Source organism: Lutjanus erythropterus, chromosome 7 (assembly GCF_056507025.1).
Source record: "Lutjanus erythropterus isolate fLutEry1 chromosome 7, fLutEry1.hap2, whole genome shotgun sequence".
Classification (NCBI taxonomy): domain Eukaryota; kingdom Metazoa; phylum Chordata; class Actinopteri; order Lutjaniformes; family Lutjanidae; genus Lutjanus; species Lutjanus erythropterus.
Window position 1 is genome coordinate 30,353,759 of NC_139323.1, and position 22,742 is coordinate 30,376,500.

The 22,742-nt window shown below is 38.7% G+C and overlaps 2 protein-coding genes across 3 annotated transcripts in view; both read left to right on the forward strand.

Moving 5' to 3' along the window:
- dspb (desmoplakin b) overlaps positions 1 to 9,433 on the forward strand; it is a 36,294-nt gene extending 26,861 nt beyond the window's left edge. Inside the window, exon 24 of the mRNA XM_084723505.1 lies at positions 141 to 9,433. Coding sequence (XP_084579631.1) covers positions 141 to 8,795 — 8,655 coding nt within the window. The 3' untranslated portion in view covers positions 8,796 to 9,433. The remainder of the gene's footprint in view (positions 1 to 140) is intronic.
- Positions 9,434 to 11,033: 1,600 nt separating this feature from the next.
- Positions 11,034 to 22,742, forward strand: part of tbc1d7 (TBC1 domain family, member 7) — a 34,939-nt gene continuing 23,230 nt past the window's right edge. For both annotated transcript variants that reach the window (XM_084723511.1, XM_084723510.1), the window contains exons 1-5: positions 11,034 to 11,153; positions 12,951 to 13,084; positions 14,083 to 14,163; positions 14,300 to 14,490; positions 15,228 to 15,365. In XM_084723511.1, coding sequence (XP_084579637.1) covers positions 12,973 to 13,084; positions 14,083 to 14,163; positions 14,300 to 14,490; positions 15,228 to 15,365 — 522 coding nt within the window. In that variant the 5' untranslated portion in view covers positions 11,034 to 11,153; positions 12,951 to 12,972. The remainder of the gene's footprint in view (positions 11,154 to 12,950; positions 13,085 to 14,082; positions 14,164 to 14,299; positions 14,491 to 15,227; positions 15,366 to 22,742) is intronic.

Here is a 22,742-nt window from a genome sequence, read left to right on the forward strand (position 1 = left end):
TTGATTGTATGATTGTATACCATGATGTAAAATGCAGAAAAGAAATGTATGGTAATTGATATGTAGTAAATTTATCAATGTTTTCTTGCATTGACTAACTTTTTGTCTCTCTGTTCTTTCTTTTTTTTCCTTCCCTACAGACAACAGCCATGATGCAGTCCATTCAGTCCCAGTACAATGACATTGTGAGTGAGAGAGATGCTCTATTGCTGAAAGTGCAATTGTCAGATAAGGACAAAGATCGCCTTAAAAGGCTAGAAGAGGAACTCAGTAACATTAAACTGTCCCTGGAGTCTGAGCTTCGCAATAAGCAACGTCTACAGGATGAGATCGAGAGAGTGAAGAGGGATTTAAGTTACTGGAAGGACCAGTATGAGAGTAAGCAAGGCCAGATCAGGCAATATGACACAGACAAAGAACGTCTGGAAAGGGAAAAGAACTCTTTGAAAAGTGAGATAGAGAGGCTGATGAGGGAACTCAGGGAGCTTGAGGAAACATATAAAAGTAAGCTGGCAGCCCTCCAGAAAGAACTGCGAGAGATGACCATTGTCAGACAAAGCATGGAAACTGAGCTGAAAAGAGCTAGAGAACCCCCTACCTTGGATGCCTCCACTGTGGTTTTTGATGGGGTCCGCAAGTCAGTCACAGCAGATAAGTTGCTTGACTGTGGTGTTTTGGACAAACCCACATTTAGCCATCTTGTGAAAGGGCATAAGACTGTCCCTGAGGTGTCTGTTGACAAAAAAATCAATCTAAAAGGGACAGGCCCAATAGCTGGAGTTATAATTGAAGGTCCCAAAGGCCCAGGGTCTGTTACCGCACCCATATGCAAAATGACTTTTGCTGAAGCCAAGAGAGAGAATCTCTTGCCACCAGATAGTGTTGACCTGCTACTGGATGCTCAGGCTGCTACAGGCCACATAATTGATCCGAGGACCAACCAGAAATTGACAGTTGAAGAGGCATGTAATCAAGGTGTGGTTGATGAAGAGGACAAAGAGAGGTTGCTAGCAGCAGAAGCTGCAGCTGTAGGATATAGTGGTCCTGGCACAAGCCAACCCCTTTCAGTGTTTCAGGCCATGAAGAAAGGACTAACTGACAGGAACACAGCACTACGTCTGCTACAAGCCCAGGAGTCTGTTGGAGGCATTCTAGATCCCAAACTCAGTGTGTTCCTTCCCAAAAACACAGCCATTGAGCGTAAATTAATTGATGATGACATAAGTCGTGCCCTGAGTCAGAGGCCTGAGCTCTACCTGGACCCAGAAAGTGAGGAGGGTGTAACCTATATGTCAATGAAAAGGAGGTGTAAGGTAGAGCCACACACAGGCCTTCTGCTCCTCCCTGTACCAGAAAAGGTAGACCCCTCCAAACTTGTCTTTGATGGTGTTAGGAAACCTGTCACGGCCAAGCAACTGGTTGATTGTGGTGTGCTGGACAAACCAACATTTAAAGATCTAGAAAAGGGGAAGAAAACTGTCCCAGACGTGTCTGTAGACAAAAATGTTAATTTGAAGGGAACTGGGCCTATTGCTGGGGTTGTAGCTGGGAGTCAAGGCAAAATGTCTTTGTCAGAAGCCAAGAAAAAGATGCTGCTGTCAGAAGAGGCTGCAGATTTGCTGCTGGAAGCACAGGCTGCCACAGGTCACATCATTGACCCCAGAACCAATCAGAAGCTGATTGTACAGGAGGCGTGTGCCAAAGGGGTGGTGGAAATTAGTGACCGAGACAAATTAATGGCAGCAGAAGCTGCTGCTGTGGGATACAAGGATCCTACCACAGCCAAGCCTCTGTCAGTGTTTGAGGCCATGAAGAAGGGACTAATTGACAGGGATACTGGGCTACGCCTGCTGCAAGCCCAGGAGTCTGTGGGAGGCATTCTTGATCCCAATCTCAGTGTATTCCTCCCCAGAGATACAGCAATAAAGCGCAAAATTTTGGATGAAAACCTCCGTAAAGCTCTAAACCAGAGTCCAGAGTGTTACCTTGACCCAGAAAATGAGAACGATATCACTTATGGGGCATTGAAGAAAAGATGCAAGACAGAGCCTCACACAGGTCTGCTGCTTTTGCCAATCACTGAGAGGAAAGACCCTTCAAAACTGATCTTTGATGGTGTCCGTAAGCCAGTAACAGCACAGCAGTTGCTTGATTGTGGGGTCTTGGATAAGCCAACATTTAACCAACTAATGAAGGGGGAGAAGACTGTCCCAGAGGTGTCAGTGGATAAAAAGGTCCCTCTAAAGGGGACAGGATCAATTGCCGGTGTGATAGCTGGACCTTTAGGGAAAATGTCTTTATCAGAGGCCAAGAAACAGATGGTCATGCCCGCTGATAGTGCAGATTTGCTACTGGAAGCCCAGGCTGCAACAGGACACATCATTGATCCCACAAACAATCAGAAACTGACTGTTGAGGAAGCATGTGGCAGAGGAGTGGTGGACATTAGGGATCGGGATAAACTCTTAACGGCAGAAGCTGCGGCTGTGGGCTACCGGGATCCTAGCACAGGCAAGCCTCTTTCAGTTTTTGAGGCAATGAAGAAGGGAATAATTGATAAAAAGGCTGGACTACGTCTGCTGCAAGCCCAGGAGTCTGCAGGGGGCATTCTTGATCCCAATCTCAGTGTGTTCCTTCCTAAGGAGACAGCTATAAAACGCAACCTTTTGGATGATGAACTCAGTCGTGCGCTAAACAGCAGGCCTGACTGTTACCTTGACCCAGATACTGAGCGTGATACCAGCTATGGGGCTTTAAAGAAAAGATGCAAAACAGAGTCTCACACAGGCCTGATACTTCTGCCAATCACTGAGAGGAAAGACCCTTCCAAACTGATCTTTGATGGTGTCCGTAAGCCAGTAACAGCACAGGAGTTGCTTGATTGTGGAGTCCTGGACAAACCAACATTTAACCAACTGGTAAAGGGGGAGAAAACTGTCCCAGAGGTGTCTGTGGATAAGAAGGTTTCTCTAAAGGGGACAGGATCAATTGCTGGTGTGACAGCTGGACCTTTAGGGAAAATGTCTTTATCAGAGGCCAAGAAACAGATGGTCATGCCCCCAGATAGTGCAGATTTGCTGCTGGAAGCCCAGGCTGCAACAGGGCACATCATTGATCCCACAAACAATCAGAAGCTAACCGTTGAGGAAGCATGTGCCAGAGGAGTGGTGAATAACAGCGATCGCGATAGACTCTTAACAGCAGAAGCTGCAGCTGTGGGCTACCGGGATCCTAGCACAGGCAAGCCTCTTTCAGTGTTCGAGGCAATGAAGAAGGGAATAATTGATAAGAAGACTGCACTACGTCTGCTGCAGGCCCAGGAATCTGCAGGGGGCATTCTTGATCCCAACCTCAGTGTGTTCCTTCCTAAGGAGACGGCTATAAAACGCAACCTTTTGGATGATGAGCTCAGTCGTGCTCTAAACAGCAGGCCTGACTGTTACCTTGACCCAGATACTGAGCGTGATACCAGCTATGGGGCTTTAAAGAAAAGATGCAAAACAGAGCCTCACACAGGCCTGATACTTCTGCCAATCACTGAGAGGAAAGACCCTTCCAAATTGATCTTTGATGGTGTCCGTAAACCAGTAACAGCACAGGAGTTGCTTGATTGTGGAGTCCTGGACAAACCAACATTTAACCAACTGGTAAAGGGGGAGAAAACTGTCCCAGAGGTGTCGGTGGATAAGAAGGTCTATCTAAAGGGGACAGGATCGATTGCTGGTGTGGCAGCCGGACCTTTAGGGAAAATGTCTTTATCAGAGGCCAAGAAACAGATGGTCATGCCCGCTGATAGTGCAGATTTGCTACTGGAAGCCCAGGCTGCAACAGGGCACATCATTGATCTCACAAAAAATCAGAAGCTAACCGTTGAGGAAGCATGTGCCAGAGGAGTGGTGAATAATAGTGATCGCGATAGACTCTTAACAGCAGAAGCTGCAGCTGTGGGCTACCGGGATCCTAGCACAGGCAAGCCTCTTTCAGTGTTCGAGGCAATGAAGAAGGGAATAATTGATAAGAAGACTGCACTACGTCTGCTGCAGGCCCAGGAATCTGCAGGGGGCATTCTTGATCCCAATCTCAGTGTGTTCCTTCCTAAAGAGACAGCTATAAAACGCAGCCTTTTGGATGAGGAGCTCAGTCGTGCTCTAAACAGCAGGCCTGACTGTTACCTTGACCCAGATACTGAGCGTGATACCAGCTATGGGGCTTTAAAGAAAAGATGCAAAACAGAGTCTCACACAGGCCTGATATTTCTGCCAATCACTGAGAGGAAAGATCCTTCCAAATTGATCTTTGATGGTGTCCATAAACCAGTAACAGCACAGGAGTTGCTTGATTGTGGAGTCCTGGACAAACCAACATTTAACCAACTGGTAAAGGGGGAGAAAACTGTCCCAGAGGTGTCGGTGGATAAGAAGGTCTATCTAAAGGGGACAGGATCGATTGCTGGTGTGGCAGCCGGACCTTTAGGGAAAATGTCTTTGTCAGAGGCCAAGAAACAGATGGTCATGCCCGCTGATAGTGCAGATTTGCTACTGGAAGCCCAGGCTGCAACAGGGCACATCATTGATCTCACAAAAAATCAGAAGCTAACCGTTGAGGAAGCATGTGCCAGAGGAGTGGTGAATAACAGCGATCGCAATAGACTCTTAACAGCAGAAGCTGCGGCTGTGGGCTACCGGGATCCTAGCACAGGCAAGCCTCTTTCAGTGTTCGAGGCAATGAAGAAGGGAATAATTGATAAGAAGACTGCACTACGTCTGCTGCAGGCCCAGGAATCTGCAGGGGGCATTCTTGATCCCAATCTCAGTGTGTTCCTTCCTAAAGAGACAGCTATAAAACGCAACCTTTTGGATGATGAGCTCAGTCATGCTCTAAACAGCAGGCCTGACTGTTACCTTGACCCAGACACTGAGTGTGATACCAGCTATGGGGCTTTAAAGAAAAGATGCAAAACGGAGTCTCACACAGGCCTGATACTTCTGCCAATCACTGAGAGGAGAGACCCTTCAAAACTCAAATTTGATGGTGTCCGTAAGCCAGTCTCAGCACAGGAGTTGTTTGAATGTGGAGTCCTGGACAAACCAACATTTGACCAGCTAGTAAAAGGTGAGAAAACTGTTCCAACTGTGGCTGGGGAAAAGAAGGTCTATCTGAAGGGGACAGGACCCATTGCTGGGGTGGTAGCTGGACGTCAGGGCAAAATGTCTTTGTCAGAAGCCAAGAAACAGAAGCTCCTGTCCGAAGAAAGTGCAAACTTGCTATTGGAGGCCCAGGCTGCCACAGGCCACATCATTGACCCTAAGACCAACCAGAGGCTGACAGTAGAGGAAGCATCTGCTAGAGGGTTTGTGGACTTAAGGGATAGAGACAAATTATTGGCAGCAGAGGCAGCTGCTGTGGGATACAAGGATCGTAGTGCAGCCAAGCCTCTTTCAGTGTTTGAGGCAATGAAGAAGGGACTAATTGACAAAAAGACAGGGCTACGCCTGCTGCAGGCCCAGGAATCTGCAGGGGGCATTCTTGATCCCAATCTCAGTGTGTTCCTTCCTAAAGAGACGGCTATAAAGCGCAACCTTTTGGATGAGAACCTCTGTCAAGCTTTAAAGCAGAGTCCTGCTTCTTATCTGGACCCAGAAACTGAAAATGATATCAGTTATGGGGCTTTGAAGAAAAGATGCATGACAGAGGCCCACACAGGGCTACAACTTCTGCCAGTCTCTGAGAGATTTGACCCTTCAAAACTGATGCTTGATGGTGTCCGCAAGCCAGTCTCAGCACAGCAGTTGTTTGAATGTGGAGTCCTTGACAAGCCAACATTTGACCAGCTAGTAAAGGGGGAGAAAACTGTCCCAGAGGTGTCTATGGATAAGAAGGTTTTTCTAAAAGGGACAGGGTCAATTGGTGGTGTTGCAGCTGGACCTTTAGGGAAAATGTCCTTTACAGAGGCCAAGAAAGAGAAGGTTATGTCTTCTGACAGTGCTGATATGCTACTGGTAGCTCAGGTTGCCACAGGGCACATCATTGACCCCAGAACCAATCAGAAACTGACTGTAAAAGAAGCTTGTGCTAGAGGAGTAGTGGATAAAAAGGATGAATCAAAGTTGCTTGCAGCAGAGGCTGCTGTTATAGGTTACAAAGACCCAAATACTGCCAAGCTCCTGTCAGCTGGCCAGGCCATGAAAAGGGGATTAATTGACAAGGACACAGCACTATGTATACTTCAGGCTCAACAGTCCGTAGGGGGGATTTTGGATCCTAACCTAAGTGTATTCCTACCCAAAGACATTGCAATGGATAGGGGTCTCATAGATGAGGAGCTACACCGGGCCCTGAATCAATGTCCTGAGTGCTATCTGGACCCAGACACCCAACAAGCAACTACCTATCTATCTATACAGAAAAAATGCAAAGCAGATCCAAGCACCGGTCTTATGCTTCTTCCTGAACCTGAAAAGCCATTAACTGTCAAGGGGCTCAGAGGCCAGGTGTCAGTCATAGATCTAGTGGATGCCAACCTACTAGAACGTTCTGATATGGACCGACTGAGGGAGGGCAGACTGACAAGCCAGGACATTGAAGACCGCCTGCGCCCCTACTTGATTGGCTCTACCTGCATAGCAGGAGTTTATGATGAGGCTGGTGAAAAGATGATGCCCATCTATCAGGCCATGAAAGAAGAACTGTTGCGACCTGGGACAACTTTGGAACTGCTTGAAGCCCAGGCTGCCTCAGGTTTTATAGTTGATCCTGTCAACAACGTTTACCTCAGTGTTAGCGATGCCTACAATAAAAAACTGTTTGGGCCAGAGTTTAAGGACAACCTGCTATCAGCAGAGAGGGCTGTCACTGGTTACAAAGTCCCAGGTACAGACAAGGTTATCTCCCTCTTTCAGGCCATAGAGAGAGGTCTAATCGAGAAAGGTCATGGCATTCGTCTGCTAGAGGCCCAGATTGCCAGCGGTGGTATCATTGATCCTGAACATGGTCATCGCATTGATGTGAACATAGCCTACAAGAGAGGCTTCTTTGATGAGAAAATGAACAAGATTCTGACTGATCAGAGTGTTGACTCTAAGGGTTTCTTTGACCCTAATACAGAGGAAAACCTAACCTATCTGGAGCTTAAGAAACGCTGTATCACAGATAAGAAGACTGGCCTCATCCTTTTGCCTATCATGGACAAGAAGAAGAAAGAGGCAACTTTGAAGAACACTCTAAGAAAGAGGAGAGTGGTAATTGTGGACCCAGAGACAAATAGAGAGATGACAGTACGTCAAGCATATGACAGAGGATTAATTGACTATGACACCTATGTGGAGCTGTCTGAGCAGGAGTGTGAGTGGGAAGAGATTACTATCACTGATCCAGATGGTTCCACCCGGTTCCTCATCATTGACAAGAAGACTGGAAGACAGTATGATATTACTGAGCTGCTTGAAAACAAAATAATTCATCAATCAGATCTAGATAAGTACAGATCGCGGACCATCACCCTCACTCAATTTGCAGATATCATTGCCAGCAAGACGAAATATGGATCATCATCATCATCAACTTCAAAACCATCAGCAGCTTCAGGTACATCATACTCAGTGACATCATCAACAACGTCAAAAACATCAGCAGCTCTAGGTACATCCTCAGTGACATCATCAACATTAACTTCAAGAACACCAGCAGCATCGGGTGCATCCTCAATGACATCAGCAGCAGCAGCAGCAGGAGCAGCAACAGCAACAACAACTTTAAGACCATCAGCTGCCTCAGGTACATCCTCAATGACATCGTCATCATCAACTTCAAAAACATCAGGATCTTTGGGTGTATCATCATCATCATCATACTCATCGTCGTCAGTCCTGTCAAGACCCTTATCACCTACTCTTGCCAAGACTACTACAACAAGAACTACCACGATCACAGAGCGAAGTGGCACAATGAGCAGTGTATCTCGAGACTCACCTGACAGCCTTAGAAGTATATCCAGTGTGTCTATCACTCTGGCCTCCCCTGTTGAAACAATGGGTGAACAGGAACCTGTTGGTGCCATCTTTGACACAGAGACTCTAGAGAAGATATCCATCACAGAGGCTCTAGATCGTGGTCTGGTGGATTCCATCACTGCCCAGAGACTACTGGAGGCCCAGGCCTGCTCTGGAGGAATTGTCAATCCCACAAATGGCCAAAGGTTAAGCATCCAAGAGGCCTGCCGCCTAGGTATAATTGATGATGACATGGCCTCTAGGCTCAAGCCTGCCCAGAAAGCCTACATTGGCTTTGAGGATGTAAAAACTAGGAGGAAGATATCTGCTGCTGAGGCTGTGAAAGAGATGTGGCTGCCATATGAGGCAGGACAGAGGTTCATGGAGTTCCAGTATGTAACAGGGGGGCTTTATGACCCAGAAATGGGCTGCAGAAGAACCATACAGGATGCTTTGAAAATGGGCTGGATAGATGAGAGAACAGCCCAGAAGCTCCAAGACACCAATCATCACACAAAGAATCTGACCTGCCCCAAGAGCAAACTTAAGATCTCTTACAAGGACGCTCTGGATAATTGCCTGGCAGAGGAAAGAACTGGGGTGAGAATGCTCCAGGCATCATCAGTGTCTTCCAGAGGAATCAGCAGTCCTTACAATGTCTCCTCTGCCCCAGGATCCACCACCGGATCCAGGAGTGGCTCACGACGAAGCTCCCGCAGGAGCAGTGTGGACCTTGGCTCCCCCAGTGCCTCCTCAAGTAGTCGCTACAGTCATACTTTCTTCTCCTCCTTCTCCTCCACCAAATAAATCATGCCAAATAAATCAAGAAAAGGTCCTGCTCATTCTTGCAAATTAATCAGAATTCGTTGAGTATTCTGATTGTTCCAAAAAGAACTTTGGAAGATGAGTGTGTTGTATATGAGAAAACAAATTAAAAAAAATATTTTTGCATAATTTTAGATTTTAGCTTTGGTGTTGCTATGCTTTTAAAAATGCTGTAGTTCAAATGATGATGAAAAGATACCAAGATATTTTTTGTGGAAATTAACTAAAGAAGTGGCAGCCATCTCAAAATATTTGGATTGAGAATAAAGTACATGAGAATATAATTGTTGGTGCCCTTGAAATGGGCTTAGAAATGATTGCCATATTCTTGCATACATGTTTCAAATATATTTTTAAAAATTTTAATGGAATGTAATTTCTTTTTAAGCTTTGCATTGGCATATAATGGTATTATGTTTACATTTATTTGATATCTAAAATGCCTGTTTTGTGAGGGGAGGGATTCAGGGTGTGGTTACATTTAATCTCATAACTACATTTTTTTTTTTTTTTTACTGAATCAGTTGTTAACCATTGGTTTCTTGCTGTTTAGTGCTTCTGGTTTTGTAACGGTTTCCTAATATCTCAAAATAAAAGCTAACCTTTGAGACTTTTGCTCATATGGATTCCTGACTGTTCTTATTCACTTTTGTTAACTACATTAAGATATTTTACTTATTGCTCAGTTTTTGGGTAGTTGTAAGAGCCAACCCTAATTTTACTCCACTATAAACTGGTACGAAAACTCTGTAACACACAAAAACACACAAAAGGACACTGTTGGGAAAATATGTATATGGGAAAATATTGTTTCAGTTTGACTAAGCCTCATGTAATGAAAGAATATCAAGCACTACTTAAACATCTAACATGAAACATGAATATGCTGAAACAAAATATCTGCATTCCATATCATGGCAGCTTTAGATAAATAATACATAGATACAGATGAAGAAAAATTTATTGAGATGTGCTCATTAAAGCTGTTTTCCCACAAAGTAAATACTCTTCTGGTCAGGTTGGTCAAGTGCCATCTATCATCTGGTGTAGTGTCTGTATTACAAAGACTCCTTAAAGGGTCAGTGATTTAATCATGCCCTACGAGCCCTTCTTAAAAAAAAAAAAAAAAAAAAAGGGGGTAGATATTGAATACTAAATACTAGTAAAATACTACTTGAATAAAAGCATGCAAATATAAGGAAAATGAACTTGAACTATTAAAAATAAAAGTATCTACAATAATAAAAAAAAAAATGATCCAAGTTTAATTTATAGTGAAATAAAGGTCAGCACATTTCCCCTGTAAAAATTATATTAATTCAGCTTAGTTATTGTTTTATTGGTGTAGTTGGTCGAGGTGGAGCTTATTTTCAACTGTTTTGTGTAGGACTGCAACTAATGATTATTTAGATTATGAATTGATCTGCTGATTATATTCACATTAATCGATTGATTGGTTTGTAAAAAGAATGCTGTCACAACTATACAGAATTCAAAATTATTTTAAAAACTACAATTCTTAAAATAATTAAAAGAAGAAGCCGCAAATGATGAACCTGAAACCATTCTGAAGGGCCTTGTCTGGAAGGGAACCGTTAATTTGCAAAAGTCTCGCGAGATTTGACCCCACTATTGTTCACCTAGTATAAACTCATTAGGTTTTTAATGTGACAATATTGTGGTTAAAATCTGAGGAGATTTAGAGACAGAAAACTCTTGGTTAGGGTAAGAGAAAGATCACAGTTTGCGTTAAAATGATCACTCTCGCGAGACTTTTTGCGGGTCTTGGATTCCTTGCAGACACGGAGGAAATGCTGGCTTTGCTTTAATAGTGTATTCAAAATAAAAGCGCATTTGGGACCTTTATCTTTGCTAGTGTTGTAGATAGATAATTAGAAAGACATTTAAGGTGTGACATATTTTAACTGATTTTGTTTAATACTAACACTACTATGCACTATAAAATAATAAACAGAAGTGCGCCAAGTCAGCCATTTTAATTTCAGCTTTACGACCACTATTTTATTTCGACAGTGCCACCCGGAAGTGTTTTGGTAACAACAGTGGTTAGCATGTAGCTGACCGAGGCTACGCTCCACAGTGCTGAGAGAACGTCCACATAAATGTCACTTAACACGGCAGTCTTGCCATTAATGTCGCCGTTGTGAACGTTTCGCGCTCGTTGAGCTCTGTAGCTAACGCTAACGTTAACTATGTTGGTAACGCTAACGTTAGCTTGTTGGCTGACATTATGTAGTTATCTAAGTTAGCTTAACTAAAGCTGTAGGTAGGGTAAGGGGAACCATACTGTCGTCTATGCGAGAAACACACCAGTGCAAGGTAAGAATATGAAGTCATTTAACAAACATTTTGTTATTGCATCTTGTTGTAGTTTTTTTTTTAAGTTTACATGAAAGTTCACGGCGCTGTCGGTTTTAGCCGTAGATAAACTGATTGGAAAGGAAATTAAGACAAAACATACAGGTTAAATAATAATTTACTGACAGCTCAGAAGACCAAAATGATCATACAGGAGCAGGATCCCACAAATTCAAATCCACTTAGGAAGTAAAATTACCTATAAAGTGTTGGTCTGTACAGCTGAGCTGTTGGCAGTGATTCAAAGTGAGATCAGAGACCAGGTGGCGCTGTGTGGTAATCAGGGAAGATCTAGAGCTAATGATTGGAAAATAAAAAGTTTTAATTTCAGTGGTCGAGAATAGTTGTAGGATTTCCATAATATGTGGTATTAAAGGGTAAATACTTTGCAGACAAGAGGATAGCTGAAAGATCACTAAATATGAGGCAAATAATCGACATTACATTTGGAAAAGGCAAAGGTAAGTCACTAATCATAGAGAAAATCAAGATTTTGGCAGAAAAAGTAGGACAAGGATTAAAACATGCCATCAAATAGAGCTGCAATGATTAATTGGTTAGTTGTTGATTAAACCTGTTGACAGCTATTTTGATAATTGATTAATCATTTTGAGTATTTTGTTAAGAACTAAAAAAGTCAAAACTCTCTGATTCCAGTTTCTGAAATGTTAATATTTTCTGTTTTCTCTACTCCTTGGGTATATACTCTATTCTTGGGTTGTGGACAAGACATTGTAGGGCATTATCTCAGGCTTTGGGAAACATTGATCAACATTTTTCATGGTTTTCTGGCGTTTTATGGACCAAACAAGTAATCAGTTAATCCAAAAAATAATTAACAGATTAATAGAAAATGGAAATAAACATTAGTTATGCCCCTGATTCAAATACAAGCCTAGTCCTATCGGTAGAAGTAAAATCATATGTGTGTGTGCATTGTAAAATGGATGAAAATACTCAACATGTATTTAATGCACTGTGTCAACAACTATAATGAATTTTACAAAATAGGGATTATCTGCAGTAAAATGCCATTGACATTAATCTGGCAATAATTAAAGTTTTAAAATATTTTGATAATCAATCAATTGTTTCAGTGATTTTTGATTTTTGTTTAATGCTGTTTTCAGCCTCTCAAATATGGCAGTTTCTCCCTTACTTTCATTTAATATCATTTTAAATTGAATATCTTTGTGTTTTAGACTGACCAAATGAGACACTATTTTCCAAAATTTTATAGACATTGCAGCCTTGTATTAAACATGATAATTAACTTTAGTGTTTGTTGTGATTTAATAAACACTAATACAACTAATTGTACGTGTAAAAGGTGGGGCAAGTTAAAAACTGACTTTGGATAAGTACATTGAATCCTTTACTAGGAACAAAAAGAGACAAGGTGTGGGAAACTCTTCTTAATTAACACCAAGATTGTGCAATAGAATATAATGTTGTATTTTATTGGGCCATTAAATATAAATGTATACTAGATCCTGATCTACATGCTCTGATATGATGAGGGGCAGAATGCACCTAAAAGCTGGAGTTGCATTCTGCCAACAGAAGATGGAGAAGAACCTTACAGATGGTATTTTAATGTTACTAAAATGTTTCCCCATGAAACTATAGAATATAATAGATATAATAGAAAGATTCAGACTAAATGTTGTGGTGTTGTTTAGACTCTTTGTGCCTCTTGATGCTGCAGCCAATGTAGCGTAAAACTGTAATCTAAAGGTTTTTGGAAATGTTGTGTAGGTGTCGCTGACCAGGTCAAAGCATGGCTGACGACCCTCAGAGAAATTTCCGTTCTGCATATTATGAGAAAGTGGGCTTCAGAGGAGTAGAGGAGAAGAAATCACTGGAAATACTACTAAAGGATAATCCTCTGGGTAAGTAACAGTTCATATTTACCAACACGCAGAAAACATTCATGTCTAAACATGGCTTACATACTGGATGAAAATGGTTCAGGGAAATACATATCTCAGTCTCCTCGTCTCTTCTTCTGTGGTGTTGGCAAACCAGCTTAGAGGTTAATTATCGTATTAAAATAAAAAAAAAAAGACAACACTTATGAAATATCACGATAGAACAATATCCAAAATCTAAGATGATGTCTTGTCTCATATCATGATACAGTATAATATTAATATATTGCCCAGTCCTATGTGGTACACAGTACTGCTGCCCAAATCAGGTTACCTAACCAGGCAGCTGGATTTTCAAAAATCACAAGATCACTTGAGAATCCAACCCTGATTATTACAGAGCCTACTGGAAAATATAGCAGAGACACTAAGGGATAGGCCTGTGGTAGAAACTGTATCACTGAGTCTCTGTCAGTATATACTGTCATATTGCCCAACCCTACATCAGTGAGGTGAATAAGACCCGTAATACAGGCAGCAGCACCTTCAGCAGGTATCATATTAGTGCCAGTGTATTTGGGCTGAACAGTTAATCAAAATTTTATTGAAACCGCAGTATGTGTTAAAGAGAAATTGTATGTCAAAATCCCTTTTTAAATTAAATAATGTGGTGCTGCAGAGATGTCCTGGCCTACACATCGTATTCTGCAGACTTAAGAAAATATCTTTGTTTGGTACAGACCTCTACAAAAATCACACCATAATCATTTTAATCTGTTTTTCAATGAAAATTAGTATAATGATGTAAAAAATAGATTTCCCCTAATATTATATCGCAATCACAATATCAGTCAAAATAATTTCAATTAGATATTTTCCTCAAAATCGTCCAGCTCTACAGCATATCAGCAGCACATCACAAAAGATTTGATTCAGATTGAACAGTATATGTCATCAGTTTGTTTTTGTCTTCTGATGGATGTAAGTCACTTCTTGTCCTGTTTTCACTCTTCTTACAGATCTAGAAAAGGTGAGCACCTTCAGTCAGAGGTTTCCCCTCCCCTCCATGTATAGGATCCATGTATGGAAGGTATTATTGGGTAAGACACATACATATATATATTTTTTCCAAAAATGCCTGTAGAAGAATCAAACGTGAATATGCATTTTCTGTGTATAAACTGCTCAGTGGTGTTAAGTGTGATGCCAAACAAACAAGCTTCTCTGTTCCTGCAGGCATCCTGCCCCCCCACAGTGACTCTCACACTCTGGTGGGAGGCTACAGGAAGGAGCAGTACCAGGACATCCTGGAGGCTCTGGAGGTGATGAGATACATCAACTCCTCCACACCCTCCACCCACGTCTACCTGCGCATGTTCCAGCTGGAGAGCCAGGTGCTCCCACGGTGCTCTGAGACAACCGCACCGGTAAGAAGAATACTGTCATGTGATAAACATCTTAAAACCTTTAAATGATGGCGTGTCCTGGTAGCTCGGTTGGTGGAGCGTGTAACCAGTGTTCTGAGAGTCCTCTGCTGCAGCTGTGGGTTTGATTCCAGCGTGCAGCTCTTTGCTTCATGTCTTCTTCCCACTCTCTCTTCCTGTCCTGACTTTAGCTGTCCTTTCAAATAAAGGCATAAAAAGACCAAAAAAACTCCCAAAACTTTAGATGATGTATGGTGAAAAGCAGCACCAGCTGGCACACTGATAAATATGCATGGTTGTGCTGAAACATACATGCAGGATTTGATATGACATTTATGACTCAGATGGTCTTAAACAAAACTAATTAGCGAGGGAAGTGTGATTGTGATGCAAGTCAAGAAGGGACCTCAGGGGGAGCAGAGGAGGGATCCCTCTTCCATTATGGAATGACAATAGATGTGTGTTAAAAATGTCATAGAAAGTTTATTTTAAAGTAATACGCCTCCACAGAGTGTGTAGATACAAACAGTTAAAAGACACAGTTGATCAAATCAAATCATGTAAAATACAGGACTCTACAGCTCATGTTTTAAGTACTTTAGTGTAATTTTTGTTTTTGCAGGTGTGTTCTGTGAAAGTCGCACTCACAGCTCCCTTTTCAGGGTGCTACTCCTTGAATCTCTCTTTGCTCCCTTGATTTTTCTGATGCTGTCATGTCCGATATTGATTTGTTGTTTCAGGATGAAGAGAACGAGGACTTCCTGTCCATCAGTCGAGCCATGGAGGAGATCGTAGATGATCCTGTCGACTGCTATTGGCTGATCAAGTGTTTTGTCAATCAGTTCCATGCAAAGTTTGGAGACTCAGTACCCCACCTGGTAAGTGTTGCATTCAGCTTGTAGCACCCAATAATGTAATAATTTACTGAAAATGTAATAAAATTTGCACTTAACTCAATCGAAAATGTAATAAAACCCAATAATGTAATAACTTGACCAATAATGTAATAAAATATTCTGACTGATATTGTAATAACATTTTTACCGATAATGTAATACCTTATTACATTATTGGAGATTTATTACATTTTCAGGTGGGTCTTTTTTTTTTTAAAAAAATGATCATGTAAAACTTGACAGATAATGTAATATAGAGTTCTACGTTTTGTGTTTTGAGAATCCAAGACTGTTATATAGCCTACACTGGATTTGAAACAGCAGAATGACCTTGCAGACCTATACCATACAGCTATATGCACATGCAGATACTCAGGGACATCCTGGTCCTGCTGAGTGTGTGATGGACTTACCTCCTTTGGTGACCAGAATTCCAGCTCAGATATATCTGAGTGAATATAATAGCCTATAACATATAACATATAACATATAACATATAACCAATCCTGAAACAGTCATTTAACAGGGTGTTTCCATCAAAGGACCCAAGAAAAGATGAAAGTGCAGCTTCACAAAAAAAAAAAAAAAAAAAACAGTCAAACATTCCAACATCTTAACGGCTTCAGTGGGTTGCCATTGTCCTGACCACAGAGAGTATCTGACACAACAAGCTACAGGATAAATGATAGACTGGAGCAAGACCCATATTAATAGTCCTTTTGTGAACATTTAGTGTCCTTCTGTGTTTATTTTGTGTCCCTCTCTGGTCATATAGTTTTAATAATGTTTTAATAATGTTATATAATAATGTATGTATGTATGTATGTATGTATGTATGTATGTCCCAAAAATATGTATGTATGTATGTATGTCCCAAAAATATGTATGTATGTATGTATGTATGTATGTATGTATGTATGTATGTATGTATGTCCCAAAAATATGTATGTATGTATGTATGTATGTATGTATGTATGTATGTCCCAAAAATATGTATGTATGTATGTATGTATGTATGTATGTCCCAAAAATATGTCTGTATGTATGTATGTATGTATGTATGTATGTCCCAAAAATATGTATGTATGTATGTATGTCCCAAAAATATGTATGTATGTATGTATGTATGTCCCAAAAATATGTATGTATGTATGTATGTATGTCCCAAAAATATGTATGTATGTATGTATGTATGTCCCAAAAATATCTATGTATGTATGTATGTATGTATGTCCCAAAAATATGTATGTATGTATGTATGTATGTATGTATGTATGTATGTATGTCCCAAAAATATGTATGTATGTATGTAGGGGTGGGCGATATGGCAAAAATATCATATCACGATTTTTTTATTAGAAAATCACGATTTCGATTTTATCACGATCTTACATGTATTTATATTATGTATTATGCTATGTATTTAGATTTACATTTACTGTTTTTACTTTACTTTCTACTTTTTTTTCAAGCACAAAGGTAAAAGTAAAGGTAGTAATGTCTGCAAAAACCACAAACAGAAGATGTTACTAACAACAGGGGACTGGTTTACCAACATGACACCTTTTTCTCCTCTTATGAGTTTGCAAGTCTGTATTTAGTCATCAAAAATACCAACAAGAATACCATTAAAGTACAACAACAGCAATAAAAATGTTGATTTTTCAAAAAAGGAAACAATAACATGCAAGGTTTTTAAATTGTAATTAAGTAAAAACACTAATACCACAATGTAAAAATACCTAAGTAAAGAATCTGAGTATTTTTTTCATTACAGCAGGTCAGTGATCAGTGTTTCAGTGACTCTCTGTGGATCAGTGAATAGTTTTATTTATGGCGGCCTGCCACATTAAAAACATCGGCACCATGACATGATTTTCTATTTTTGGAGCTGCGCACCTTTTTCGCTCATGTCTAGAAGGTAACTCTTTATTTGCGCAACTCTCGCCAGATTTGTGTCCGTTATTTCTACTAAAATGATCAAACTCGCGTGCTCTTTCGCAGGTCTAGGGTTCCCTTCTAGACACGACCCTCTCTGTCTGTCTGTCAAACTACAGACAGCAGACTGTGAACAGAACGATGTTACACTCTGCAGTGTTTCACACAAAGACTTTATATGTGTGGACATCCAGGTTTGGTTTGTCACCAACTTTGACATTTTTATGTTTTTTAATCAGTCCGAGAGGACGACGGCATCCGCGATTAATTATTGATCAGTCTGCCCTCCTCTCCTCCCTCACCTGTTCACTCTGCTGTGAGAAGGTCTGAAAGTTTCTCACAGAGAAACACAGACTCTCCTGTTTTACGTATAGACAATTGTTTAATTTTATAAGAGCATCTGGTTGATGTCGATGTCATTAACCATCACGTTAGTTTCTGTTGTAATAAACTCCGTCATTAACAACAGTCTCCTCCACACGCAGCTTCTCTGCAGTTGGTCTGTGTGTTTCCTGATCAGCTAAACCAGCGCCGGAAAGACTAGAAAAGTTGCGCCAGTTAAAATAGAAGCGTCCCGTCAAAATTTAAATCTCTTAATAGTTTATTGGTTATAGGTCCGGGTCCGTATAGGACGGCGTGTGGGTCCGCCTGTTAGGGACCCCTGAACGATCCATACGATCTCCTCACTTTGGCAGATCGTCTACACGTTCTAATCCTTCACGATCTAATATCGTCATATCGCACACCCCTATATGTATGTATGTATGTATGTATGTATGTATGTATGTATGTATGTCCCAAAAATATGTATGTATGTATGTATGTATGTATGTATGTATGTATGTCCCAAAAATATGTATGTATGTATGTATGTATGTATGTATGTATGTCCCAAAAATATGTATGTATGTATGTATGTATGTATGTCCCAAAAATATGTATGTATGTATGTATGTCCCAAAAATATGTATGTATGTATGTATGTATGTATGTATGTATGTATGTCCCAAAAATATGTATGTATGTATGTATGTATGTATGTATGTCCCAAAAATATGTATGTATGTATGTATGTATGTATGTCCCAAAAATATGTATGTATGTATGTATGTATGTATGTATGTCCCAAAAATATGTATGTATGTATGTATGTATGTATGTATGTATGTCCCAAAAATATGTATGTATGTATGTATGTATGTATGCACCCAATAATGTAATAATTTACTGAAAATGTAATAAAATTTGCACTTAACTCAATCGAAAATGTAATAAAACCCAATAATGTAATAACTTGACCAATAATGTAATAAAATATTCTGACTGATATTGTAATAACATTTTTACCGATAATGTAATACCTTATTACATTATTGGAGATTTATTACATTTTCAGGTGGGTCTTTTTTTAAAAAAAATGATCATGTAAAACTTGACAGATAATGTAATATAGAGTTCTACATTTTGTGTTTTGAGAATCCAAGACTGTTATATAGCCTACACTGGATTTGAAACAGCAGAATGACCTTGCAGACCTATACCATACAGCTATATGCACATGCAGATACTCAGGGACATCCTGGTCCTGCTGAGTGTGTGATGGACTTACCTCCTTTGGTGACCAGAATTCCAGCTCAGATATATCTGAGTGAATATAATAGCCTATAACATATAACATATAACATATAACCAATCCTGAAACAGTCATTTAACAGGGTGTTTCCATCAAAGGACCCAAGAAAAGATGAAAGTGCAGCTTCACAAAAAAAAAAAAAAAAAAAACTGACCAGAGACAGAGAAAGAGACAGACGAAACATCACAACAGTCAAACATTCCAACATTTTAACGGCTTCAGTGGGTTGCCATTGTCCTGACCACAGAGAGTATCTGACACAACAAGCTACAGGATAAATGATAGACTGGAGCAAGACCCATATTAATAGTCCTTTTGTGAACATTTAGTGTCCTTCTGTGTTTATTTTGTGTCCCTCTCTAGTCATATAGTTTTAATAATGTTTTAATAATGTTATATAATAATGTATGTATGTATGTATGTATGTATGTATGTATGTATGTATGTCCCAAAAATATGTATGTATGTATGTATGTCCCAAAAATATGTATGTATGTATGTATGTCCCAAAAATATGTATGTATGTATGTCCCAAAAATATGTATGTATGTATGTCCCAAAAATATGTATGTATGTATGTATGTATGTCCCAAAAATATGTATGTATGTATGTATGTATGTATGTATGCATGTATGTCCCAAAAATATGTATGTATGTATGTATGTATGTATGTATGTATGTATGTATGTATGTCCCAAAAATATGTATGTATGTATGTATGTCCCAAAAATAGGTATGTATGTATGTATGTCCCAAAAATATGTATGTATGTATGTATGTCCCAAAAATATGTATGTATGTATGTATGTATGTATGTCCCAAAAATATGTATGTATGTATGTATGTATGTCCCAAAAATATGTATGTATGTATGTATGTATGTATGTCCCAAAAATATATATGTATGTATGTATGTATGTATGTATGTATGTCCCAAAAATATGTATGTATGTATGTATGTATGTATGTATGTATGTATGTATGTCCCAAAAATATGTATGTATGTATGTATGTATGTATGTATGTATGTCCCAAAAATATGTATGTATGTATGTATGTATGTATGTATGTATGTATGTATGTCCCAAAAATATGTATGTATGTATGTCCAAAAAATATGTATGTATGTATGTATGTATGTATGTCCCAAAAATATGTATGTATGTATGTATGTATGTCCCAAAAATATGTATGTATGTATGTATGTATGTATGTATGTCCCAAAAATATGTATGTATGTATGTATGTATGTATGTATGTATGTATGTCCCAAAAATATGTATGTATGTATGTATGTATGTATGTATGTATGTATGTATGTATGTCCCAAAAATATGTATGTATGTATGTATGTATGTATGTCCCAAAAATATGTATGTATGTATGTATGTATGTATGTCCCAAAAATATGTATGTATGTATGTATGTATGTATGTATGTCCCAAAAATATGTATGTATGTATGTATGTATGTATGTATGCACCCAATAATGTAATAATTTACTGAAAATGTAATAAAATTTGCACTTAACTCAATCGAAAATGTAATAAAACCCAATAATGTAATAACTTGACCAATAATGTAATAAAATATTCTGACTGATATTGTAATAACATTTTTACCGATAATGTAATACCTTATTACATTATTGGAGATTTATTACATTTTCAGGTGGGTCTTTTTTTAAAAAAAATGATCATGTAAAACTTGACAGATAATGTAATATAGAGTTCTACATTTTGTGTTTTGAGAATCCAAGACTGTTATATAGCCTACACTGGATTTGAAACAGCAGAATGACCTTGCAGACCTATACCATACAGCTATATGCACATGCAGATACTCAGGGACATCCTGGTCCTGCTGAGTGTGTGATGGACTTACCTCCTTTGGTGACCAGAATTCCAGCTCAGATATATCTGAGTGAATATAATAGCCTATAACATATAACATATAACATATAACCAATCCTGAAACAGTCATTTAACAGGGTGTTTCCATCAAAGGACCCAAGAAAAGATGAAAGTGCAGCTTCACAAAAAAAAAAAAAAAAAAAAAAAACAGTCAAACATTCCAACATCTTAACGGCTTCAGTGGGTTGCCATTGTCCTGACCACAGAGAGTATCTGACACAACAAGCTACAGGATAAATGATAGACTGGAGCAAGACCCATATTAATAGTCGTTTTGTGAACATTTAGTGTCCTTCTGTGTTTATTTTGTGTCCCTCTCTAGTCATATAGTTTTAATAATGTTTTAATAATGTTATATAATAATGTATGTATGTATGTATGTCCCAAAAATATGTATGTATGTATGTATGTATGTATGTATGTCCCAAAAATATGTATGTATGTATGTATGTCCCAAAAATATGTATGTATGTATGTATGTATGTATGTCCCAAAAATATGTATGTATGTATGTATGTATGTATGTATGTCCCAAAAATATGTATGTATGTATGTATGTATGTCCCAAAAATATGTATGTATGTATGTATGTATGTCCCAAAAATATGTATGTATGTATGTATGTATGTATGTATGTATGTATGTATGTATGTATGTCCCAAAAATATGTATGTATGTATGTATGTATGTATGTATGTATGTATGTATGTCCCAATAATATGTATGTATGTATGTATGTATGTATGTATGTATGTCCCAAAAATATGTATGTATGTATGTATGTCCCAAAAATATGTATGTATGTATGTCCAAAAAATATGTATGTATGTATGTATGTATGTATGTCCCAAAAATATGTATGTATGTATGTATGTATGTCCCAAAAATATGTATGTATGTATGTATGTATGTATGTATGTATGTCCCAAAAATATGTATGTATGTATGTATGTATGTATGTATGTATGTATGTATGTATGTATGTCCCAAAAATATGTATGTATGTATGTATGTATGTCCCAAAAATATGTATGTATGTATGTATGTATGTATGTCCCAAAAATATGTATGTATGTATGTATGTATGTATGTATGTATGTATGTCTCAAAAATATGTATGTATGTATGTATGTATGTCCCAAAAATATGTATGTATGTATGTATGTATGTCCCAAAAATATGTATGTATGTATGTATGTATGTATGTATGTATGTATGTATGTCCCAAAAATATGTATGTATGTATGTATGTATGTATGTATGTATGTATGTATGTCCCAAAAATATGTATGTATGTATGTATGTCCCAAAAATATGTATGTATGTATGTCCCAAAAATATGTATGTATGTATGTATGTATGTATGTCCCAAAAATATGCATGTATGTATGTATGTATGTATGTATGTATGTATGTATGTATGTATGTATGTATGTCCCAAAAATATGTATGTATGTATGTATGTCCCAAAAGTATGTATGTATGTATGTATGTATGTATGTATGTCCCAAAAATATGTATGTATGTATGTCCCAAAAATATGTATGTATGTATGTATGTATGTCCCAAAAATATGTATGTATGTATGTATGTATGTCCCAAAAATATGTATGTATGTATGTATGTATGTCTGTATGTCCCAAAAATATGTATGTATGTATGTATGTATGTCTGTATGTCCCAAAAATATGTATGTACTGTATCTATGTATGTATGTATGTCCCAAAAATATGTATGTATGTATGTATGTATGTATGTATGTTCCAAAAATATGTATGTATGTATGTATGTATGAATGTCCCAAAAATATGTATTATGTATGTATGTATGTATGTCTGTATGTCCCAAAAATATGTATGTATGTATGTATGTAT